We start from the raw sequence: 20,362 nt of genomic DNA, 5'->3' as shown, positions 1-20,362 counted from the left end.
CCACTTCTACCTGCAGCACTGGAATCTAGATTTTTTCAATTTACTTAAAGTGCATTTATTCACAGCTGCACATCTATTAGTTTTGCGTATTTTGATTGAATTGTCACGATTCTTATATCCCCAAATGGTCTTTGCTCGATGAGGGGAAAACTAATTATTCTATGTCACTTATTTTTTACCTATCTATAATAAGCATAGGCACAATGTCACTTGTCAACCCTGCCATTGCCCCCTCTTCCTCTTGGGATTCTGCTGGGGTCTAATTTTACCTTCACAACCGATTCCAAAGGTCACACTCCCAACTCATCATCTTTTTCATCATGACAGCACAGTTGTCAATGTTCAGGCTAATGAGGGAGAGAGGCTGGGTGTGATGAACCACAAAAGATTGGCACAAAAGGGCCACATTCACAGAGCCTTGTATTAGTTTGGTTGTGATTTGCTTCTGGCTTCTGTGAATATGTCACTGCATCACCTTGTTTATTTAATACCGTTTTCACCTCTCGCTCAGGAAATGAGTGAACTTTAATTAGAACCCACTCCTATTACTAATCTGAATGCTCTCCTCAAGTTCTCTTGTTTTTAAGATGAATACCTATTTTAATTCTTTGTTTCTCTTCCTTTTGGACCACCATTGATGGTAAAATTTATTTTTAATAATGAATACAATTATCTGAAGAATAGAAGAGTCAAGATAGGTGACAAAAACAGACTTTGATTCAGGTCAGTGACTGATTTCAGACACTGGTCTCTTTAGTCCAATCTAAGATATAAAATTATTAGAGAGAAACACAGAGGGGACATGCAGTCTCCTCATGCTGTTAACCATGTTCTTTTCACTGTTTTGCATTGAGTAGGTCAGGTCCACTATATCCATCCAGCAGATGCAATCAAAGGTGTTTGTGTGTGGGTCTCATTCAATACTTGTTTTGTGTCCTGTAGCCTATGTTTTAGTTTGTTTAAAAATAAATAAGGGTTTATTAAATGTTATTTTACAGCAATCACAAATAATTCTGTCATCCTCTGTTGGCTGAGAAAATGTAGAGAATGCAGAGGTGGCCTACTGTTGTGTTTTGTAGCACTATCCATTTACTTTATTATTACGGACGTTTATTCCATTAATTTCACAGGTGCTTAACTGTGAGGCATTTGGCTGCAAGGGACTAATTGGAGTCCTGCTCATCTCTTGAACAAGAGAGAACCTTTTATTTCCATTCTTCAGGAATTGGTACAGCATGCCTTTTTCCATGAACAGCGTGTCTCTTTGAATAGAGCACACAAGACAAATGGAGCTAGAATAAGGGCGTTCTCATCATTATTATAGATCCAGCCATTTCTATTGTGACATTATTGATTGGCAATAAGGAGCGTGCCTTCATCCTGGTAGATCTTGAACAGGGAGCATGACAGTTAAGACCCGGGCGGACTGTGTGCTCCTGCAGCTTGTCCCCGCTGTGCGTCTGTCCGAGTATTATGCCCCGGTTACCTGGTGCCGTTAATCTTGTAATCCTGCTTTCGTCATGGTGGGTGAAATCTGTTCTCTATGTCACCGTGAACCTTGTAATCTCTCATTGCTTTGAAAAGCAGGATCCTGCGTCATTTACTGCCCTTTCTCTTTTGAACGCCCCTTATCTCTCTGTCCCACTTCAGTGAACCACTCTACCTCTGTTGATCCCTTCAGACTTTTTATTTTCCAATAGTTTCAACCCATCTGTACTCAGTTTAATCTCTTATCTGATTTCTATACCGAGTTTGTATAGTTTTCCAGAGTTCCATGGGCGCTGTGGTTATATTTTGCCACCAATGCTGGGTTTTATTTGTGGGCTATTAATTACAGTATGGCACTATTGCCATTCATTCTTAATTTTCTGAGTTATAATACAGTTTTCATACCATTCAAAGTCAAGACTTAATAAAGTGAGTTGGCGGAAGGAATCTAGTATAATGTATGGAAAGTATATTTACGTTTTCTTAAAATTGGATTGCCTGACAATCGTAAGTGATGTGGTTATAATTTGATCTGTAGAGCCCAGAACTGTGTAAGAATCACAGACAATATTGCAACAATCTCTCACCCTGTAAAAATATATATCAGTGTCAAATAACAATAATTTAAAAAGAATTAAGTCAGTAAAAACAAACCAATTCTAAACGATTCTAAACCCTCTCAAATGCAAATGGATTTAAATAAGCTTTTTGGTTTTATATAAACAAGAATTTGTAATTTTTGCACATGGAAGAAGGTTAGAGGTTTAAAACCACTGAATTAGCTGAAGTGTGTTCGTGAAGAAAAGCCTTTTGATTCATGAGCCTTTCACCTCCACTCTCCCTTCACAGCCTGCTAGACCCTCGACCACATGTGAATAACAGTCTTTGTTTGTCCCTCGCCCCTCCAACAAACCCATTTAATCTCTGCCTGTAATCTGGCTGTAATCAATGGTCTTTACAATCTATCTTTCTGTTTTGACTTCCTGCCCCAGTTTGTGAAGAGGGTGTTCCTGATTGGAGGCAATGTTATATTTGTTCTGGGTGGCAAGAGAGAGTCTCAGCCACTGGTTTCAGACCTCCACGGTTGTGCTTATCCCGTGTGTGCGCCGTGTTATAATAGAGCGGCCTCCGTCTCTGTCTCCTGTCCCTGGCTCCCTCACATTCACCCCTCAGAAGGTGTAACCACCCTGTGTGTGTGAGTGTGTCTATTTTCCATCATGCAATAGGCGCTTGTGTGTCTTCCCAACCCCCTGCTACCCTCTCCATCTGCTCTCTTTCAGACACTGATTTTGTAGCTATTAAGATTTCAAGTCAAATCAACAAGTAGGTTTCTTTTCCTGTAAACATTGTGCACAGCTGCTTGATGTCATCATTGTAGTATTGTGGCTGGCAGTCATCTAGGTTAATGCAAAACTAACCATGATCATTGACCTCATGCCTGGATTTTCAGGTCAACCCCGACTAATAGTTTTCATATTCATTTCCTACGGTAACTTGCTATAGTGATTTTTACTCTGCAGCATTCAACTCAAGCTGGTTTGCAGAAGTCTGATGACACCTTTATTAAGAGACTGAGGGACTGATGCTATCAGTTTTACTGCCCAAGCTTAGCCAAAATGGTTGTGTTCATTCCAAGTATTAGTGGCTTTTTATCAGGCAGTTTTTCTTTCTTAAAGTTTTGCTTACTACTGAACCATGAAACAAATGTGACCTTGGGGGCAGTGGACCTCTTGCAGAGTATCCAAGTATGGTAAGAACACAGCGTAGCTCCTGACTAGAAGCAAATTGTTTTCCCTGTGGATTTACTTTTTTACTTGGATTTACTGTTATTCTCCGGTTTTCTTTTCTAATGGGACTATTAGTTATTAAATGTGAAACTGGAGTTGTGTATTTTATTTTTAAACATGGTATGGATGAGAGATGGGTGGTGTGTGGTGACGCCTGCATACTTGGCACTTGGTGTTCCAAAAAAATAGCATCAACTGGAAGTCTTTGGCTTCCTGAAAGCTTCCTTTGATGACAGCTCTCTGCTTTTTCCATCGAGCATTTCAAGTTTCTCGGCTAATTTTAATTGACTAAAGAGCTACGGTTTAGAACTGCTCCCTGGAGACGGCATTTCATTTCCTAGTGATTGTGTTGGGGTGTGTGGGATGGGTTTTACAGAATTAATGTAATAGAGCAAGTAACCTTTTTATGAAAATGAGGATTAAGAGATTTAAAGCTTCTTATGGTGCTGTAGGCCATTAAGGAGCATACAAGTGAGTGACCTCAGAGGTCACTGGGGTTTGTTGGGTTCTAACTTGAGCTTGTTGCACATTCATGGGAAGGGAATCTTTATTGTTTTGTTTGTGAAACTGACATCAGATTTCCCTAGAAAATAGATGCAGACACCAGGGGAGTTGGGGTGGAGAGTTCGGTTTTTTTTTGGCAACTGTCCTCGACTGAGCACCAGAGACTGTGGCCAAATTGTAATGACACTGCAAGTATTTTCTTTGCAGGTGTCAAAAAGGTGCTGCATGCATGGAAGCTGTGCCTCGTGCTGTTGGCCTGTGAGACACACCCCAGGTGATCGGGAACCCCATTGTAGCAGCCTCCTCTCTCGTTCTCTCCGATTTCTCAAATTTAATTTAGGGAGCAGTTTATTATTGATAACCCAGTATGAAACTTGAATCGGCACAGTGCAAGTGGTTTGTGGGAATGTTTGGAAAGCTCAGGGAGTTTCCCACAGTGCAGTGAGGATCCTCCTCGGTCTGAAGTCAGCTGTCTTTGTTTGTGTATTTATTTTCTAATTAACAGGGTTTCTTTCTTTACCCTTTGGGAGAAGATGAGGCACAGTTCCCTGTGACATCACACATTTTAAATGGTGTACTTTCAACATTTTGTACATCAGATGCAGACATTTGAGAATGTTTTGGGGAAAAATAGTACCACGAGAATTATATTGTTTAAAAGGAGATTGTATTCACTAAATTAAATATGGAACTTTGTGCCCAAGTGTAATACAACAAAGATTTGTTTGTTTTTTATCTAATCATTTCCTGGAATAACCATGACCTTACATCAAATTAGTGAATACTTATAATTTACTTGTCAGTTTGCAGTTTGTTGATTTTCTAATTTTAATTATATTACATTTATTTTTAATAGTAATAATACAAAAGATGCAGTAATTAACTAATTTCAGTGTTTACCAAAAGAATCCAAAGCTTGTTTTTGTGTAGATCTGAGCCAAAAAGCAAGACCTGCATAGAAAAAGAAAGAAAGAAAATATAACATTACAAAACTAGCTATGTGACTAAAACAAAAAGCAAAACAGCCCTCACTTGATAATGAAGTTTAAAAAGGAGATGATGAAAAGAGGGAAAAACAGTCTGATTTAATTATGCTTTGTTTGTGCATTTCAAACATCTAAACTGGAAAACAGTTCAGTGACAAACTAAAGCAGACCCAGAGCAATGATGCCAGAGACTCAACCAGAAACAGACCCACAGCGAGAGAGAGGGAGAAAGAGAAAGAGAGGGCGAGCGAGCGATTGAGCGAGCATCAGTGGAGGCAAAGCTGGCCACCATGCTGCAGAGTCAGCCTGTCACGTATGGGAGCCGGGGTGTTGGCTGAGGGAGGTGGGAATAGGGACCTGTTATGTAATCACCTCTTACTCACTAATCTGACCAGCGAAGCGCACGCAACGGACAGGGTCACAGCCCTTCCTCCCCAGACCCCTGCCGGATTCACTGAGCAGCACAGTAAAGGGAACAGACAGCACATGCCAAGAGAGAGAGTGACTGAAGAAACACAACACAACTAGCTTATCCCCTTTTGAGCTGAAACTAAATCAGAAATAAAAAGAGATTTGTAACATTCTTGTAGTTTTTTGCTGAAGGTTATGAATTACTTGGAGTGTATCAATTTGTTTTACATACATAGTGTAGCTGTAATTTGGGGTTCAGTGTGTGTATATCTTTGCACAACATATATTGCTCTACTTTTGCAGTTTGTATTATGGCATACAAATATAAGTTATGAACTGAATTAGCTGTCTATTGTTGCAAGTGTATAACAAGATATTTCTGTATTTCAGTAATTTTTGTAACTAAAGGTCAGGTTTTTCTCTTAGTAATCGTGACGATTGAGCCATGCTGCGCTGGCACCGGTCCAATGGCACACAGAGGGTCATGAGTAGATTCATGTGGAAGTCTGACAAAAGGTCAGTGGTTTATCTGGCAAAGGTTGTTGGCTTATTTTACTGAATTTTTTCAAAGTTATTCCAGAAGCTAAGAACTGCAGAACTGTTGTTAACTGATGGTGAAGTGGATTTTTTTTTACTGTGGGCTTTTTTGTTTGTTTGCTTTTGTAAAAATATGAATGATGAACCGGTTTTCCTCAGTAAGCAACGCAGCCCGAAGCAAAGACTAAATGTGTTTGTCAGTTACAGCATTCAGTATAGGATAAATTAAAAAGGCTAGGAGGAGCAGACTGTTGGAGACCTGGAGTAGAAACAAGGTGAAGCAAACTTAAAATAAATAGGCTACATAATCTAATGCATCACATGTGGGCTCTGCCAACAAAATGGTATTCTAGTAATAATTTTTCCTTGTGTCTGAAAAGACATGTGTTTCTAGTTGAATCTTCAATTTTGTGTTTGTGCTTGAATGTATGTATATTAAACAAGTACAAGATGAATCCTTGTATCTGAAGCTTCAAAGGAGAAATGTGACTTCAGTGGCATATGGTGAACTAAAGGACTTTCTTCAGGATCAGATCCTTCATAGGCATAATAAAGCTTCTTTGAAATGTTCTCGTCTAACCCAAGCATAACATGGTTTATTCAGAGTGGAAAACCTGAATCTTTAATACCAAATTTGTGCTCGGCTTCTAGGTCTTCCAAACCTGGCATCAGGGGTGGAAGTGAGCTGTGATGACCCATGTATGACCCATGGTTATGGATTTTGTTTTGCTGGGATTAATGGCAGCTTTGATTGCAAACTGGGACTGAAACACCTCAAGTTGTTTCGAGTATATACTAGCAATGTACAATATAAAGTCTTCTCTTTTCAAACCTGCTTTTTCACAAAAACATTTCTGCCCCTCCCATAAAAGTAACATTATGAGTGATGCATCATTTATTACCTTTTATTGGTCCCATCCTGTTAATTGCATTTACCCTGCTTCCTGTGCTGGCTCGGCTTTCACCCTGTAGATGTTGTGCCGGTGATGTTATCAGCCATGCTGTCATTAAGGCCCTGATGTTTGTCTCCTGGGTGGAAGGGCCTAATGCAGGACACCTGTAGCTAGGCAGATCTCCTATTAGCGCAGGGCTGTACTGTGCATTAGCAGACATACGACGGGATTACTGTCAATCCCTCTGGTACGGATTGCTGGGCCCGTGTATCTGCCCGGGAAGGTTATTAATAGTCGTGTAACCGTGGGCTGGTGGGTGGACGTGCTGCCCCAGCACCTGGCTTACGCTATTGACTCTCAGCTTTGTAAACGGGTGCTCTGCTGGCTTCTCGCTGTAGGTGCTGATAACAATCTCCTCCTCATTTACAAGATCAATAGCACATCTGCTTTTGTTTTTCTGTTGTCATGGTGGAAAACATCTTGATGGAAAAAGTTAATAAAATAAAATGTAAGAATGATGACTTTTCTTAAAATGCAGGGAAGGTGAAGATAAAAAGAAACAAGTGTGTATGTAGTAACAAGAGAGGACATGTTTGTGTACTGTGCATGGTTAATTCTCCATTTTGGTGGCTCTTTACATCTACCAAAAGCATGGAAGCATGTACCCAAGACTGTGCCCTTTTAGACCATTGTAAGTGTAATCTTATTTTCAATCACCAAAAGGAAGGTGTGTGTTTTAGTAGCGTTTGATTGCTTGTTTCATTATGTGGCATTTATGGTATTTAAATTTCTAAAGCCAGATGTCGGTTCTCTTTTGTGAAATTGCGGATTCAAACCCAAGGCCAGACGACAGCTGCAGTGTGTGCGGTTTGTAGGCAATTGTAGTGCAGCTGTGTGGGAGTATGTGGAGGAGTGCGGGAGCTGAGCTGTGTGTTGCTGATGAAGAACCGTGCTCACAGATGGGAGCTGCAGGTGTGCGTTTGTTCCCATACAGAGTGTGACAGGGCAGGTGTGGTCCTCTTGCACCTCAAAACTACTTCTGTATTAGTCTGAACAATACAATGAACTCCGTCTGTCTGCAGTCCCTTACTATTTGTAGTACACACTGCCGTGCTTGTTCCTGACCCCCAAGACAGCTCTGCACGTCGCACACCGAATTGGATCCCTTCACATCACCTTCACTGTACAAGGTGACCGTGTGAAGCTGGCCAGAGGGAACTGATGCAGAGCTTGATTGGTTTAATGTCACTAATCAGCAGTGGGAGTTTCGCTCGGGCAACAGGAGTCACCTGGAGTCTACTGGAGCAATGGCCTTTTTTCTAAACAACTATTTAAAACAGTGGCTGTGCATACAGAACCTCAAATTATATATCTCCTACTGATGTAAAATCTTTTCTGCTAGGCTAGGCTTTGCAGATAAAACATCAAATTTAGCAATTAGTCAGCTTGCTGCAGAGCAGATTAAGTGATGCACAGGCACGCATCTGGTTTGATAAAAGCTGTAACCCTGCTGTTTCTTTTTTCTTTTGCCATGTGACCTGAATATTGTACCTTTTCATTACTCTTCGGCATGAATAAAGCTTTTCTTTATTTATTTCCTTCTAATGTTAGGTTCAGGAAGAGCCCCAGTAACTGTGCTTAACTGTTTGTAAAGGTTGTGTAAGACCTTTACTAAAAATATTATTACTGATTTGATTGTTTTCAGCCAGAAAACATAAAAACATAAACTCTGTCCCATATACATATAGGTTTACATCTACTTTATGATTGCAAATAGCAAAACACCTGATTACAAATGTTAAAACATTGCCCGATGTTACCAAAGTGAAGGCAAACAATGAGCTACTGTTGTGAGACACATGTGGAATTTGTTTTTGCTGTTTTGGATTAGATTTTAAATCAATCTGAGCATACGAATCTTGAATGCATGTGAAATGCGTTACTAGATGCACGTTGGAGTAACATTTCAGTTGTTTTTGTTACCGAAAGTAAGCATAGATGGAAAAAGGCAAGAATGCTTTGTAAAAACCTGAATGCAGTTACAGGAAGTGGCTGTTTTCATCCTTTTTCATCCTTTCCTTGTAAATGTGGGAACAGTACATTGTGTTCTGGATCCTGCTGCTAAATGGAAGAATATTGTGCTGCTGGAAGCGGGAAAGTTTCCAATCTTGTCAAATTGCAGTAAACTGGGAGCTGTGATTGCATGCATTTTAAAACTGGTCTCATAATTGCAGCTTTATGGCAGTAACAATACAATACAGTAGGGGAGGGACACTGAAGGCTTTATGCTGGGGATTGTCCAAAATTACATGCAAGCCACAGGAGATTGTGATTGTGTCTCGCTGAGCAGAGAAACAGCGTACCCCTGCTCAGGGTTCATCCAATAGTCCTGCCTGGGTTCCCCTGAAGTGTGTCTAGAAAATGAAATGAAGCTGGTTAGACCTGATCCACAACCAGGCCAGTTTTTATCACTTGGCACCCTACTTCTGTGTGCGACGCAGTTGAGTAGAATTGAATTGTGAAATACTGAATCAGCCACAAAGAGATGTTTGGTTTACTGATTCTGCTACACTGGTAGAATATTGATACAATTGGCTGTGATGGTATAAACTAAGCAATGTGAAAATGAAACATAGTTGTCCACTCATACACAAGAATGGTTGTATCCATTTATTGGCTCCTCAGTCTTTTTATTTATTTGTTTATTTATAAGTAATTGTATTACCAGTACAGATAAACTAGTTCTCAAGAAGGATAATTTATTACATGTGTTCTTTTAGTATTTGTAGAAAGAGAATGTGTAAGCAGGTATGTCTGTTGACGTGTTAAAACAAGATTAGGATTGAATAAATAGGTCAAGTGTGTGGTTTGTATGGGAATGTATAATCACAATTATTTGTTCACACTTCTTTCTGTTGATGGGTGTGGGCACTGAGGTAAGGCTGGAAGTAAAGACTGTGCCGCTCCAGGAAGTGTGTGCCCCAGCCAAATCCTGTGTTTGTGCTCAGTCACATTGCACCTGTGTATTCAAAACCCATTCTGACAACAAAATAACATCTTGCTATGGATGCTGCAATCAGGGTCTCTATTGTTGTTTTGCCTCTTTAGTCCCAATGGGTCACTCTTTGTGTCTCCCCTCCCTATTTGTGCAAAATCTCTGAGAGAGCGAGAGAGAGAGAGCCAGAGCAAGAGCAAGCTCCGGCCCAGAGCCCCATGTTAATGCATTGCAACAGGTGTGGCAGAGCATACTTCAGACTGGAATGCACGCGTGATGTTCGAAGGAAGACTCACCTTGATGGTCTGTTCCCTCTATCATCACCTCACCTCACCTGACTACCAGTAAGCCATTTCATTTCCTGGTCGGGAGGTATTATTGTACAATCTGTGGTATTCATGACCGCTCTGGCCCTCTAGGGTAGACTGTAATTGTAGATCATATTTTTCCTCCTTGCATCACTGCTGTCATTATTGTATCTTGTGATTTGTAAAACTTTTTTTTACATCTGAGATGGGCTTTGTTGTTGTAAAAAGAGGACATCATTAGAGTCATTATAATAAGTGAGAGAGGCCAGCCTGAACAACAAACCGCATTGCCCAGCACAGGTCACTCTCTCTGAAGTCACTGATGCTGAAGAACAGATCTGCTGCAGCTTTGAAAAGTGAGTAAAGTGTCTCCCTTCTCTTTACACTGCCCAGAATGGTGCCAACGCAGGCCTGTGATCCCGAATGCTCCATTTGTGTCAGTGTATCCAAAATATTCACCTTAATATGCTTGACTCGTCATTTTTTCCAATTGGGCTCTTCTTACATTCCACATAAAGCTGCATTACATCAGGAGAGTAACGGCACAAAATGAGGCAGAGCGGATATTGTGTGTTCAGAGGGGTAATATACTTGCAAGGAGCACATGTTTTCTAACAAAACCAATCTGGCTTGTGGAGCACTGACACAGTACTGGTGGGGGTGTGGCACCAGAGATGGGCTAGAAAGTGAGATAATTTTGTATCGTTTTGTTCTGGTTTGAGTGCTGCACAATGCTTCTCTGCTGTGAGGCCTTGTGTACACACTGCTGTCCATGGCTTGGGGCAGTCAGTGCTGTCTGATCTCTGATTTTTCAGCTTGTAGTGAGCAGGCATCGCTTAATGGTACAGTATCAAATGACGGCATGATGGAATTAACATGGAAGGGGAATACAGCCTTCCTCAGACTCAGGGGAATGTTGAGCCTTTAAACAATGTAGGTCACTGACACACAGTGGCTCTCAGTAGCTGAGACTGGGGCACTTGTGGAGGGAATATGTGCCTGCAGCTCGGGGGTGAAGCAGCCATGCAATACAGAGTGCTCTCTCACTTTATATGCAGGGGAAGCTTGTGAATTGTGATTTGCATTACTGATCATTACAGGCATGCTCTGTGATGGGCAAGAGGGAAATGCCATTCAGCCTGAGGAAGAAACTATGAGTTTGGATTTGCAGTTATGTGTGACCTCTACTGTGCACAACCCTTTAATTAATATCCTTCACTTCCAAAGAGTCTCGGACTTGGACAGCTTTTCCTGTAGACTCTATATATTGAAATATAGTCTTTCTGAACTCTAGGCTGTCATTTCATAGCCGCAATCCCTGGGATCTTCCATTTTCTCCCGTGTAATCTCTGTGTGCCTTTAGGAGCTTCTGTGGTGAGTGTGTTTTCTCTGCAAGTGTGAGATATGGAGAAAATTAATCAGGAGCAGCCAGCCAGTTAGCAGGCCGGCAGAGAGAGCTCCAGGAACTGTGCAGTAGTGAGCGAGCTGTGTCTTCATACTGCAGACTGATTCTGTAGCTCAGGATGCTACTGACCACCTGTTTCCCCTTGTCGTATCTCTGTATCTTTATGGTAACAATTCAAGAACAATAACCAGTTCTTCATCTGCCCAGGGAAAGGAAGAGTGACCGTGCATTCACAATGGAATAATTTGTTTTTATAATGGTGGAAGTTCAAAGATTGGGGGAAAATGTCCTTTAACTGGAGGATCAGTTTGTGTGTACAGTATTTCAGACAGAAGCTTGCTCCTCCCCTGCTGGTGTTTGTAAAGCTTCCTTCGGTTTGTCTGTTTTGCTGAGCACTCCTTGTTTCTTGTCTTTTTTTGTTTTTTGTTGTTGATATGGTTAGCTTGTTTCACTAATTATGCACAAGTTTCTGCTGCAGTTTCTGTTTTTGACACCTGCGGTGTGCCTGTGCCCAGGCAGTGGTTACAGCACTCCCTCACTGTATAAACGCAGAAAACACACACCGACACCGGAGTCAATGCATAAAACACACACACACTCTAAAGCACTGGAGTACACTGAGAAAATGCACATACGCCCAGGCCACTGAGCACAATGACCACAAAGTGCAGAAACAGAAACACACACACACAAAGCAGCCACGTGGCCGAGTTCAGGTGGACATTTGCGGCCTCTACATGTGGCTGTTGGGTTTCCCACATGAATACCTGGGATGAAACGTGCAAGAAGATGAAGAGGAATCGGGAAGGGCAGTTAAAAGTGTTAAAGGGACTAGTTAAGCCTCTCTGTCTGTAATTACTTTCTTTCCTGGCGTATTCGATGCACAATAGATACATTAATACTGTGTCACAATCAAAAAGGTTAACAATTTATCCCAACATTTATCAGAGCAGTGGGCTATAAGTGTAAAGCAATGCATTTAGAGATATTACATGCGAGTTAATGTATATAATTATGTATTAAATTAATGTACATATTACAGATACTGTACTGAAGGGTAGTATCTGTGAAGCCCAAGGACTATATTATCATGATTATGTTTTTACCTTTACTGATTAGTGGGTTAATAGGCATAATCTCTGTGTGCCTGTCCAGTTGTATAGAGCCCACAGAAGTGTTGATTGAGGTGATGAGTTCAGCAGGAGTGCAATCTGCTCCACCACAGCCGATAGCCAAGCAAACAGCTGGCCTGTGAATATTAACAGCTTTACAGGCTGCGAAAGGACAGGCAACGGTCACTGGTGCGCAATTTAATTTAACTAAAAATGTGCTTACTTAATCACTTGTAGCAAAGTCTATTTATGGCCTGTCTGATCTGTATTTGCTATTAGTCTGTCATGGCTGGATTGTTTGCGCTGCTGTCTGTAGAAGGTGTATGAAATCACAAAGTCGTGCATTGCACTGCAATTGGAAATAACATGAGCGGCATTAATATTGAAGTAGTTTTATATATTTTCATAAAGATTTATGATTATATCACCATTACCTCAGTGGTATGCTGGAGCACAAAGGCAGTAGTTAACACTGTGAAACTGAATCAATGTTTTACACAGTACTTGGAAGGGTGAAAACGTGTTCTACAGAATTGTAATAATTAAGGGTTGATATTCATTACAGAATGCAAATGAATATCATACACCTTTCTAAAGACAATAAAGCCATTGCACACCAAGGGAGGGTCTGAATACTTTTGCGAGGCACTGTTGTGTCTTTGATTTGTTATTTTATTTGGATACATATTTTATTAAAAACTAGTAAACATTTCTTAATGTCTATGACACGGATATGTGTTCATTATGTATGTAATCTGTGTAAAGATGCGCCATTGTATTTGGACTGGACATTTGCTAGGTGAGCTCTAGATTGCCTTTATTCATTGTGGCCATGATGTGAGAGAGAGGTTGCCTGGGAACCTAATGACAGCCTTTTAATAAGCTGGCCACACATTGACTGTCTACAGTAAATTGATTATTGAAGGTGACTGGTTTCAGTCATGGAAGAAGCTCTTGTTTAAATGTTTTACAATACCTATACTAAATTATGTTATAGTGTAATGAAGCAGGTATAGACAAACCCCCCAACTCCCCCCAACTGAGTACATCACTCAATCTGCAAACTCAACATTAATACATTTTTTTGTGGGTTGTAAAAAGGCTAATAAAATAATGTATGCTTTATTGGTATAAATTGCATTTGAATGTACATATGCTGCTGAGTGATTAAGGCAAGATACTTTGTGAGTAAGACAATTATGCACATTTATTAACACAAATCTTGTTTTAAATTGAGATGCAGTTCTTATATTGCTTAAGGTAAATTAAGAAAGGCTAAAGTGTCAGGACTATACACATATATAGTTACTGTGTTGTTTCTGCCGAGATTTAAAAAAACAACCACCAAAGAAACAAAGGTATCAGTGCTTGACAACATGACTGACCGCAGAAGATTACATAAACAATGAAACCTTGCAGCATGTAACCCAACTCGCATTGACATGCTGAATAGAAAGGAAATTCAATATGAGCAGCATATGGTGAATCGGAGCTTTCATTTGAATCTCTGTAACGGGGGAAATTAGATTGCAATTGCTGTCGGCGAGTAACCTTTAGAGATTTTGTTTTCTTTGTATTCTCTCTCTCTCATGTCTCTCCAGGTGCTCGACCGGTTCACCAGCCGCTTGACCCAGCTGAACGCCCTCTCTCACAGAGACATCCGCTCCCTCACCAAGTACCAGCTCATTCTGGCCCGGGACCAATTCAGGAACATCCCCCCCTCCCACATTGCGGTAAAGCACCTGGGCCCACCCTCTCCTCGCCTGCTACCTATAATAATAATAATAATAATAATAATAATAATAATAATAATAATATTTATTGGAAGAATCTACAATGCACTGTATTTTTGCTCTGAACAACGTGTTAATGCAATCGCTGTTCTGACCCGTGTGTGTCAGGGCCGTGTCTCCTGACTAAGCGGTGATTCATTTCACTCGCTGTCCTGACCAGGCTGTGTATGGTGTTTGCAGGGTGCCCAGCTTGGCATGTTGGAAGGGGACTTTGCCTTGTGTATCAGTTTGTATCATGGCTACGAGCTACTGCTGCAGATGGGGCTGCGCTCGCTGTTCCTCTTCATGCAGGGCATTATGGACGGGACCAAGGGTAGGTGCCCCAGTCGTACATTTTGCTGTCCTTCCCTTCTTAAGTGCTTTAACAGTGCATGCATGTGGTGCCCACACCCAATACTAATAATGTGGTTTGGTTTAGATGTCTTGATCATTTCAAGATGCATTCTAGCTCACAAAAAATGTTGCACGATAGCTTCTGTGCAACTGAGTTAAGCACGAGTAGTTTTATTTCTAATGAGTTCCCTTTGTTTATCCTGACAAATCAAATGCTATTCTTATTGCATTATGAATGAAAACCGGTCTTGGTGCGGCTGTGTGTCAGCTACGATGTTTCAAAACCGTTCCGTTCCAGTGATTGTTGACGTGCACATTTTGCTTCCATGTGACAGTCAGTGTTTTCTCTGTCGTTGTGTGTCTGGTCCTGCAGACAGGACCAAGAAGGCAAGACCCCCGGGGGAGTTTTTCTAGCACTAAGTCTGCTGCTCTGCTAGAAGGCAAAGTACCCTGGGCTACAGTAACCCGTCTCAGTGGAATATCCCTCTGTCATACCTGTGCTGCAGTGGAATCGGGCAGCTTTACACTTTAACAAACACGTTACACAATGTGTAATTGTGTCCCTCCCAAGTGTGACGGCGTTCCGTGTGTCTGTGTGTCTTCAGAGATGCCGAGGGCGAGGAATGAGCTGCAGCGCAACCAGGACTTCATGGAGCTGTATCGGGAAATGGAGGCCCTGTTTGTGAAACCCAGCAAGGGCCCGTCCACTGGTAACTGGCCTCATTTTCACTGTACTTCCACACCTCTTGCTAGCTGAGAAGCAATTCTGCAGAAAACAAACAACAAAAACACACTTTTTAAGAAGTCTTATCTACCATCAAAGAGCATTGATCCATGAGAGGCAACAGAACAAAGTACTTGTTGACCAGTTTCTAGATATTAAAAAAACAAACGTTTAAAAAAACGTGCCAACTTTGCAAAAATTGATAGAAATCTGCCCGTTAATAACTAGAGGTAGCACTTTATACTGTGATGGTCCCTAAGCCATCTCTGGACTGTCGTTGTCAGGACTGGATGAGCCGTTCATCTACAGCCACCCCAAACTGAGAAGACTGGAGGAGGTGGTGCTGGAGCATTTCAGGTCATGGTCAGAGCCCAAAGGTAAGTGTGGAAATAGTGGCCTTACAGGCAGAAACCGTGACAGACACTTAAGAATGTAAAATCCATTCCTAAACCATTTTATCCGAGCTGAGCGCATTCTGGGACGGCCACAGATTGCTGTGAATGGAGGCTGGAGAGACATAGATTTCTGAAGCTTTCAGGTGTCCCCAGACTGGGCCAAAAGAGCATCCATCTTAAAAAGTTCTCAACTCTTCAGTAACCATTGAGTTTTTATTCAAGTCAACCATGACCTTGACATTTCTAACGGAGAAATATATGTGAAAACAGTTGTTGTAATAAATGTACAGTGGGGGAAAAAAGTATTTGATCCCCTGCTGATTTTGTACGTTTGCCCACTGACAAAGAAATGATCAGTCTATAATTTTAATGGTAGGTGTATTTTAGCAGTGAGAGACAGAATAACAACAAAAAAATCCAGAAAAACGCATTTCCAAAAAAGTTATAAATTGATTTACATGTTAATGAGGGAAATAAGTATTTGACCCCTTCGACTTAGTACTTGGTGGCAAAACCCTTGTTGGCAATCACAGAGGTCAGACGTTTCTTGTAGTTGGCCATCAGGTTTGCACTCCAGGACCTTAATGTCATTGTCATGCTGGAATACCCATCCATGACCCATTTTCAATGCCCTGGCTGAGGGAAGGAGGTTCTCACCCAAGATTTGACGGTACAAGGCCCCATCCATCGTCCCTTTGATGCGGTGCAGTTGTCCTGTCCCCTTAGCAGAAAAACACCCCCAAAGCATAATGTTTCCACCTCCATGTTTGACGGTGGGGATGGTGTTCTTGGGGTCATTCCTCCTCCTCCAAACACGGCGAGTTGAGTTGATGCCAAAGAGCTCGATTTTGGTCTCATCTGACCACAACACTTTCACCCAGTTCTCCTCTGAATCATTCAGATGTTCATTGGCAAACTTCAGACGGGCCTGTACTTGTGCTTTCTTGAGCAGGGGGACCTTGCGGGTGCTGCACCTGTACCTGCACCTGTCACCTTGTCACCAAGCTGCTTGGCGATGGTCTTGTAGCCCATTCCAGCCTTGTGTAGGTCTACAATCTTGTCCCTGACATCCTTGGACAGCTCTTTGGTCTTGGCCATGGTGGAGAGTTTGGAATCTGATTGATTGATTGCTTCTGTGGACAGGTGTCTTTTATACAGGTAACGAGCTGAGAGAGTAACTCCTTTAAGAGAGTGCTCCTAATCTCAGTTCGTTACCTGTATAAAAGACACCTATAGACTGATCATTTCTTTGTCAGTGGGCAAACATACAAAATCAGCAGGGGATCAAATACTTTTTTCCCTCACTGTATATATTGCATAAATGCATGTCCTTAAATAAACTATTGTTCCTCAGTTGCCTGGAGTCACGTCTCTCTCTCTCTCTCTCTCTCCACATTGATCCAGGGCCTGGCGGTTCAGAGGTGCCGTCCGATGGCGTGAGCACACGCGTGATGATCTTCTCCTCCTTCAGGGAGAGCGTGCAGGAGATCGCCACCATGCTGAACCGACACCTGCCCCTGGTCCGGGTCATGACCTTCATGGGCCAAGCGTCCGCAGGGAAGGGCGTGAGAGGCTTCACACAGAAAGAGCAGCTGGAGGTACCAGACAGAGGGACACACCACCCTACCTCCACACGAGCTGATTGTGTGTTGCCGAGTTAATCTTAACAGACCCGCAGCGGAGCCCAGTGGGATGGGATGTGAAGATTTTGAACTCCATGAGCGCAGTGAAGTGCTTGTGTTAATTCGTCTCTGCAGTGTGGGTGCTTCACCCAATTGAAAAACAATTGATACAATTATCTAAAGTTTCCCCTTAAACATAATAATGTGATTGTTTATCATTATCATATTTTTTTTTCAAGTGCATATGAAAAAATGCAAAATATTTGACTTCAAAAGCATCATATGAGCCCGCAGATAGGAGAGAGATAGCAAACTGGCGTGGGTACAATGGAGTCTATTTTAATTTAGTGAGGCAAACAAAGCCAGCGCTGTCTGATGAGTGCCTTGTTGTTGTCGCAGTAGAGACTGTGGGCTGGCTTGCTTCTCTTGTGCACTGCAAGGAGATTTTATCTGTAACACATTTACATTTTCAGTAACACACATTATCTGTTTTAATGGGGAGATCCTCGACCTATACGTGCTAACTGAGCTGTAACAAATGCCTGCAGTTCAGTTTAGTCCTCTGTTTGAGTTAAATATAGCTTCTGAACACTTCCAGAAATTCCAGAAAGCGTACACAGCTTCTTCAGAGTATTTCTAATTAATATCTTTACTACAGCTTTTTGAAAGCAGTAGTAAAACTGTTTAACTATCAGTTGTGTGATTCAGAACATGGGCTGGAATTAAGTGTGTTGGAATAGAAAGTAAGAGAAAATCTAGTCAAGATTAACATACTATCCTATTGTGTTTGTTTTCAGAAAGGGTGTAATCAGAATAATGCTTTTTTTTTTCTGGTGTAAAGGCATAAGGTGTTTCCTTTTGGGCCATATGTCTGTTCAGTGAATAAGGGGGCATCCATCTGTGACTGGCTGGAGACGACACTGAAATCTGTCCATCTCTCAGGGAGGTCAGGGGCACAGGGCGGGCATAGCAGTGGGGTCGTCTCTGGCTCTGTGGCCGCGCATTTCCTGCCATCGGGAGAAGAGGCTGAATAAAATCTATTTTAAGTCAAGAAGAAAATGTGCTTATTAACGCTGACATGATAGCTTCTGAAGTTGTGCCCTTACAACCAAAAAGTTAGGGAGCATTATCATGTTTTAATTATTTTTGACTCGGAAGGATTCACAGAAGGGATATTTAAAATGTATGGACGGTTTAATTATATAGAACATTATGCATGCGGAAGTGCTTTTAAGCAGAAGTATTTCCTCATTACTTGGTCTCTTGAGACATCAGCAATGGAGGCAAAACTAAACTACTTCTGCGCTTTAGTATTAGTGTAATAATTTGTCACATCACTTGGAATTAAATTATTTTGAAGAGATTGCTCCTCCTTGTACAGGTTGTGTAGCAGGGCGGCCCCCAGCTGTCATTTCATTTCAGGAAAGTCCCTAATGAGAACAAAGCACGGAAGTTTGATAATTGGAGCAGAAGTGTAAGGAGTCCACAAGGCACAATTGGCAAACCAAGCCTTAAAAAGATTAAATGTATTTATTTATTTATTTATGTCTGGGAAGGTATTATTTCAGCTCCTTCAGTCAGCATTTTGTTTTCTCTCTTTTATGTCCCAACTGTAGAAATTAAAATACACATAGTATTAGTTTGAGCCCAAAAGGGGAAAATCTGGAATCAGTGTTCAGTTTTGTCTCTCTCTCTCTCTCTCTCTCTCTCTCTCTCTCTCTCTCTCTCTCTCTCTTCCTCTTTCCCTGGCTCCTCCAGGTGGTGCGTAGATTCAGAGAAGGTGGCTTCAACACCCTGGTGTCCACATGTGTGGGGGAGGAGGGACTGGACATTGGCGAAGTGGACCTCATCGTATGCTTTGATGCCCAGAAGAGCCCAATCCGCCTGGTGCAGCGCATGGGCAGGACCGGGCGCAAGAGGCATGGCAGGATCGTAGTCATCCTGGCAGAAGGCCGAGAGGAAAGGGTGGGTCCCGGTTCTGAGGGAGGAAATCTTGGTTCCCGAACTCCAGGAACAATCCAGAAAACTAGTAATTTTGCAAAAAAATAAGTAACGAGCATAAATTACTACTTTCTACAATTAGCTTACAATTTTTTTTTTCTTTCTGTCTAGACGTACAACCAAAGCCAGAGCAATAAAAGAAGTGTGTACAAGTCGATTTTGGGGAACAAGCAGGGCTTCCACATGTACCCCAACAGCCCCCGCATGTTGCCTGTGGGCGTGACGCCCGCTCTGCACAAGATGTTCATCACCAGCGGGCAGTTCGAGCACAAGGATACATCGCGCCGCTCCTCCAAGGGCAGGAGGGCAGACGCAGAGTCCTTTCTGTATCCGCGGGCACCGGGTGAGCAGCCAGGCAGCACAGACCCCAGGTTTCATAGTGGTTAACGACCTTAATTGGAGCCAGTTGTTATGTCACTTCACTTATGCTGCTTCATTCGGGACCGTTGTTGGCATAACTGAGTTCTATGAAGGCCACTGGCTCTACTTATTGTCATTTAATTGGCTTTTAAGTGGCTGATGCTTTAAATTCACTTATGAAATGTAATGGATAGTTGTGCAGCACTGGAGTTAGACACAGAAATTAATGTGAGATGTAGTTTTAGCTTCTTGCATCGCATGAGGCTGAAGCTCACCGGTAGAAGAGAGATTGAGTCCTGTGCTGTTGTTACCTGGTGGTTTAGACAGCAGGAGATCTAGCACAGTTCCAGCACAGCCTAAGGCCAATAGCCTGGCTTTTATGAGGTTCAACATTATTGGGTTTTGGACCTGTACACTTTTCCCCCAAATCAGAAGCCTGTCTGCTAACCTGCCTTTCCCAGTTCAGTGAGTTGCTGGCTCCTCTACAGCAAACGTAGCCACCAAGTTGTATAATATTTGAGCACAACCATGTGTGTGAGGGGGTATCTGTTCCTTGCGGTAATAGCACTGGAATGCTCCATTAGCTTCTTAGCGCTCGGTCTTCCATCATAATGTGTAAAACTCCTTAGTGACAGCTAATTTTGAAGCCGCTGCGGTTTCTTTGGGTTGCTTTTGTGGAAAGGCAAGTGTTTTTAAGAAAATGACCCC

At 42.0% G+C, this 20,362-nt stretch overlaps 1 protein-coding gene across 1 annotated transcript in view; it reads left to right on the top strand.

Moving 5' to 3' along the window:
* fancm (FA complementation group M) overlaps window positions 1-20,362 on the top strand; it is a 58,956-nt gene that overhangs the window by 18,770 nt on the left and 19,824 nt on the right. The window contains exons 5-11 of the mRNA XM_066694559.1: window positions 14,028-14,159; window positions 14,400-14,532; window positions 15,158-15,262; window positions 15,561-15,653; window positions 17,076-17,269; window positions 19,052-19,258; window positions 19,406-19,637. Coding sequence (XP_066550656.1) covers window positions 14,028-14,159; window positions 14,400-14,532; window positions 15,158-15,262; window positions 15,561-15,653; window positions 17,076-17,269; window positions 19,052-19,258; window positions 19,406-19,637 — 1,096 coding nt within the window. The remainder of the gene's footprint in view (window positions 1-14,027; window positions 14,160-14,399; window positions 14,533-15,157; window positions 15,263-15,560; window positions 15,654-17,075; window positions 17,270-19,051; window positions 19,259-19,405; window positions 19,638-20,362) is intronic.

Source organism: Amia ocellicauda, chromosome 21 (assembly GCF_036373705.1).
Source record: "Amia ocellicauda isolate fAmiCal2 chromosome 21, fAmiCal2.hap1, whole genome shotgun sequence".
Classification (NCBI taxonomy): Eukaryota; Metazoa; Chordata; class Actinopteri; order Amiiformes; family Amiidae; genus Amia; species Amia ocellicauda.
Note: the sequence above shows the minus strand (reverse complement) of the source record. Positions and strands in the feature narration are given on the sequence as shown.